The sequence below is a fragment of the Pinus tabuliformis genome, chromosome Q (genome assembly GCF_031772625.1).
Source record: "Pinus tabuliformis cultivar Carrire ecotype Pingquan chromosome Q, CPIR1, whole genome shotgun sequence".
NCBI classification, from domain to species: domain Eukaryota; kingdom Viridiplantae; phylum Streptophyta; class Pinopsida; order Pinales; family Pinaceae; genus Pinus; species Pinus tabuliformis.
The window spans coordinates 159,588,254-159,593,786 of record NC_142296.1 but is presented as its reverse complement, the minus strand read 5'-3'; the positions used below and the strand labels follow the sequence as shown (position 1 = coordinate 159,593,786).

The following is a 5,533-nucleotide window of genomic DNA, read 5'->3' as shown; positions in this document are numbered from 1 at the left end:
TAATTCAATGTTGTGTCATCCTCAATCCGATCCAAATGCCTTCTAGAATCCATGGTTTTCTATTTGTTACTTCTGTCTGCTATAGATACAATGTTTATTGTATATGATGAGGAAACGGTTAATGAGAGGTTCCCGATTGTGTCCTCGATGAATGGTGTAAAGACATGGTCTTATTTAAGAAAATCAAACATCCTTCAACACAAATTTCTATATCAGAAAGTGACTCCGTAAAACCAATCATTCACAGTTTGATGAAGTTGCATATGTAGGATGTGTAAATGGATGTGGTAACTCTGGAAATCCCATATTCTTGAATATAATGAAAAAGGCCATGGGGTTTTTGACCTAAGATGTTTTTCGATTCTTCAAAATGATGTAGACACAGGACCCAACCTGTAGCATATCAGAATCAGAAATAAATAAAGGGCAAAATCAAACTCTTCTTTAATATCTCCATATCATTTGAAGAAGCAAACCCAATTACAAAATCTGGAATAAATCGACTACTACAATCTGTAGTGATTTCAAAATAAGTTGAGGTACTTGGCCAGTCCTTGTTGAAACATGCAGAAAGATATGTTGAAGAATCCATTTTCAGTAAATGTTAATACATAGCAACATTAAATGGATATCATGACTATGACTGAATCTTATACATTACCGTAATAATTTATCCTCCGAGTAGGAGAATACTGAATTGTAGAGTATGGTTTTAATTTCCTTTTTTTTTCATTGTATATTTATTTATTTTCTTTGTCAAGCTTATGATACGAGGTTGGCTCACACCAGACTATACAAACACAAGGGTATGCAAACTCAGCGAATGTGCATTGAGATTAAAGCGTCAAGAATTTCCATAAAGCACCACTTACTGCCATAAAAGGATTAAACATTATAATGCAATGTGCATTGGATTCTTCCATGCAGGGACAGATACATGAATTTAATGTGAGGGCAACTACAGAGCTCCTACTATATGGAATATGCAAAAGCTTTGACAGAAAACATGCCTAATATTTTCACAGGCAGCTCCCACAAATTCTGGAGATGCTAAAGAACAACAAAATGAATTTTCATGAAATGAATCCATACAACGTTTACATGAACTCCTTCACTAATGGATGAACTGGTTAAACACGATTAAGACATATCTAATTCTACAATCTCATTAAAATCTGGAGTTACAAAAGCAAACTATTGCTAAAATATTATATTGACATCAAATTGCTTGAAGTGCTAAAATAATATAAGTACTTGCGGTTGGAAGAATATAAATATTTTACAATTGAAATCTTTGAAAACTAAAATGTAGAACTTTCATCATTTAATGCCATTTCACTATTCCTTGTTGCAGTGTGTTTAATATTGGCGAGCATAGCAGATATGCTTTCTTTTGATCTCTTCGAAGCAACATTCTTTTCCACCAAATCCTTTTTAAAACTCTCCAACAGAGTTGACACATCTCTCATAGTTGGGCGTTCTTTGGGTGAATCTTTTGAGCATAACAAACCAACATGTAAGAGAGAAAGTAGGCATTTATATGCATCATTTTCTCCAATTTCAGCATCATCCATCTCCCTCAAGATATGAGGGTCAATTACCTCCTCCACTCTATTTGGAAATGCTAAGTTCACCCACTTATGCAAGTTCAAATCTCTTGCAAAGATGTCACTAGTTGGTTTTTTTCTGGTAAGTATTTCCAATAACAGAATGCCATAGCTATAAACATCCCCTTGAGTAGAAACTCTCTCACCTATTCCATACTCTGCATTCAAGGAAACATTGATCAAAATTTACTCAACAAATCCATATCAAACTGTTGTGAAGACAATTCAATTAAAAATAATATTCTAAAATATCCATACTTGGGGCAATGTAGCCCATGGATCCTTTTAGAGCAAGTGTTGAAGAAAGTGAATCATGGGAGGTTGCACCAATTAATTTTGCAATCCCAAAATCTGTTACAACACCATGCATGTTTGCATCTAACAACACATTGCTTGGTTTTATATCACAATGCACTAGTTGTACACAAGCATCATGATGAAGATATTCCAGGCCATGGGCCACATCTATGGCAATGTCTAATCTTGCTTCCAATCCCAACTCACACACATCCTCAGCATTGTTGTCATCTTTATCAGGGTACAAATGTTTCTCTAAGCTTCCATTACTCATAAGCTCAAACACTAAACCTTTGAAATCAAGATTGGAACATGAGGTTATAATTCTCACAAGATTTCGATGTCGAACATTTTGCAAGACTTTACACTCCCTTTGAAAACTCTTCACAACCTGGTCATTTTGCAAACTGAAAACTTTTATAGCGACAAGCATGCCATCACTCAAGATTCCCTTGTAAACTGATCCAAAACTACCCTTCCCCAACAAATTGGCTTCAATAAATCCATTAGTTGCTCTAGAAAGCTCTTGATATGATATCCTTCGATGCTCTAATTTATGGGAAATAACTTGTGGGAATTCAAACTTTTGTATAAGCAAATTTCCACTTGAGCAGAATCTCAAAAGAAAACAGCATAGAATAAAACCAATCACACCAAAAATTGGCAATAGAACTTTTCTTAGAACATCAAAATGACTTCTTGGTGCTGGACATGCTGGTAAGGAAAATACTTGTGCCCCACAGAGCCCTGGATTTCCAATTAAGGACATGATAATGGTTTGATTTGTAGAAAATTCTCCTTTTGGTATTTCTCCACTGAGATTATTGAAAGATAAATTCAAATATTGAATCTCTTTCAACTTGTTGAGAGTAATTGGTATTGAACCCGATAAGGAGTTCGAAGAGAGATCCAACACCTTGAGATTTTGTAGATATCCAAGTGAATTTGGAATGGTACCTTCTAATGAATTGTTAGATAGATTCAATGATTCAAGTGCAGTGCAACTTTGAAGTGTTGGAGGAATGGCACTAGTGATTAGATTGGTAGAAATGTCTATAGCTAAAGCATTTTGAAGTTTTCCTATCTCTAGAGGTATGGGGCCATCCAAAAAATTATGTGACAAGTTCAAATAAAAATACAAGTAAGGAAGAATAGTGATTTCTCGTGGTATATTTCTATTGAGTCTATTGTGAGACAAGTCAAGCAATCCCAAATTTTTGCAATCTCCTAAACTAGAAGGTATTTTATCTGACAATTGGTTGTGATGAAGATAAAGGGTCTGAAGTTGTTTAAGATAGCTTAAGGAATCAGGAATTTTTCCAGAAAGCATGTTTCTACTAATATCTAGGAGACCAAGATGTTTTAATTGTTTGATATCATTGGGAATGTTTCCTTCTAATCTATTATTTCCTAAATCCAATATTTGTATGCTTTCAAGGTTACCTAGTAATGGTATAGTTCCATTTAAAATATTTTTATTTAATTTTAGATAAATTAGGCCACTAAGATTTCGAGTAAGTGGAGGGATGTTTCCTTCTATTATGTTGTTTGATAATAAGAAGTAAGACAAATTGGTAGAAAATAGACTTATAGCTGGGGGCAAAACACCACTAAATTTATTGTTACTCAAGTCTAGTTCTTCTAGGTGGGAACAATTGGTAAGAGATGTGAGAAAGGGCATGTTTGTGGTGCTCCCACTATCAAGTTCATTAGATTCTAAGTCTAGCCGTTCAAGGAGTGATAAATTACCCAACTCAATTGGCACACTTCCACTCAACTTGTTCCCACCAAGAGATAATACAGCGAGTTTGGAACAATTTCCAATAGAATTTGGTATGTTTCCACTTAATTGATTTTTCCATAAATAGATCCCTTGCAAGTTAGAGATATTTGACAAATAATATGGAATGTTGCCTACCAATTCATTTTGATACAAGGAAAGTATTTCCAAATTGGTAAGCAAACCCAATTCTTGTGGAATGACACCAGTGAGTTTGTTTGTGGAAATATCCAAATAACTCAAAGCAGAGTTATTTGAGAAAGAAGTGGGAATGGAGCCAGACAATTCATTTCCAAATATGATCAAAGTTTGAAGATTAGGGAGCAAACCCAACTGTGGTGGAACGGCACCGCTGAGATTATTGCTTGCTGCGTTTAAAACAATCAAATCTGAAAGGTTTGCTTTGAAAGAGGGAATAGTACCTGTGAGGCTGTTTGCACCTAAGTAAAGGAACTGCAATTGTTTAAGGGAACCCAACTCCACGGGGATACTTCCTTCCAGCTGATTGTAACGCAGGGAAAGAGTTCTCAAACGAAAGAGACGTCCCAATTGAGGCGGGATATGACCGTGGAGCGCATTGTGGGAAAGATCGAGGGAGTGGAGAAACGACAAATTGGCGAGGGAAGGAGAAATGGTGCCTTGTAGATCCATAGCACTGAGGTTGAGCGCGATCACTCTGTCAAATGGATGGCGGTGGATGCATGTAACCGTAGTCCAGTTACACAAGGGAACGGCGGAACTCCAATCGGCCATGGATTGATTAGCATAGCTGGTGATGAGCGACTTGAACGCCAGTAGCGATTGCCGATCATCGTGAAATGAGTGAGAGGTACAGGAAACGATGAAGAGCAGCAAAGAAAGTGGAAAATAAAACCAGGGAGACGACATCATAACTTGAATGGGGAAAGGCGAAGAGGAGAATTGCCGTTCTGGGCACAACCTCTTGGCTATTTAATACGGGGAAAGAAATGGTGGCCCGGAGGGCAGCGAAAGGAAGGAATGAGACCTATCAAGTGCCGTGGTGGCAATGCCTTGTTTTTTCAAACGCGTGTTGTTGAGATAGAAAGACGGGGGCACCGTAGTTTATGGAGTGACGGGGACACCGAAGAAAAGTAGCGGAAGTTTGTGTGTTATAACTGTTGTAACAGAGACATGCAATATGCAATATTGTTATAGAGACTAAATGTTCAGTCAATATGGAAATGTGGGGGAAAAAAACAATAGAGAAAGGTGCCAAACAATTCAATTTCTAATAGCTCAAATTCTTCTGGACATGGAGAGAGGGCTTCATGTTGTTCGAAGTAGACAGCTCTTAAGTCAATGCGTTTTTTCTTTTCAAACGCGTGTTGTTGAAAGTTGAGATAGAGAGCTCTCAAGTGGCGTCGTGTGGATGCGTTGTTTTTTCAAATGCGTGTTGTTGTTGAGATAGAGATAGAGAGAAGTTGAGATACAGAAACTACCCGGAGCTTGTCAGTGCGGAAATCAATTCAAATGAGATGAGATGATGCGTTGTTTTTTCAAACGCGTGTTGTTGAGATAGAGAAGCGGACACCGAAGTAAACATTACAATTCTTAAAATGGTGTTGTCTATTATATGTTTGGTAAACATTACAATCCTTAAAATGGTGTTGTCTATTAAATGTTTGGTAAACGTTACAATCGTGTATTCTTTTTATTTAACCTGTAAAAAAAATTATAAATGGGTTTGATTGTGATAAAATTTCATAGTTCAGCAAGTTTGAGCTAGAACAGCCAGGAGATGGGTGACTTCTCAATTACCGCAGGCAATCCTTGAATAATACTCCTGATGTGATCATGGTTTAATGATTTATTATTCTAATTTTTTAAT

General features: G+C 36.7%; 1 protein-coding gene across 1 annotated transcript; it reads right to left on the bottom strand.

The window, feature by feature from the left end:
• Positions 1–1,275: 1,275 nt before the first annotated feature.
• LOC149218752 (uncharacterized) lies at positions 1,276–4,598 on the bottom strand. The gene is made up of 2 exons (XM_089382459.1): positions 1,866–4,598; positions 1,276–1,765 (listed from the first exon to the last, which is right to left on the bottom strand). The coding sequence occupies exons 1-2, from the start codon at positions 4,573–4,575 to the stop codon at positions 1,302–1,304; spliced, it is 3,174 nt and encodes a 1,057-aa protein (XP_089238585.1). The 5' UTR covers positions 4,576–4,598; the 3' UTR covers positions 1,276–1,301.
• Between the last annotated feature and the right edge of the window lie 935 nt (positions 4,599–5,533).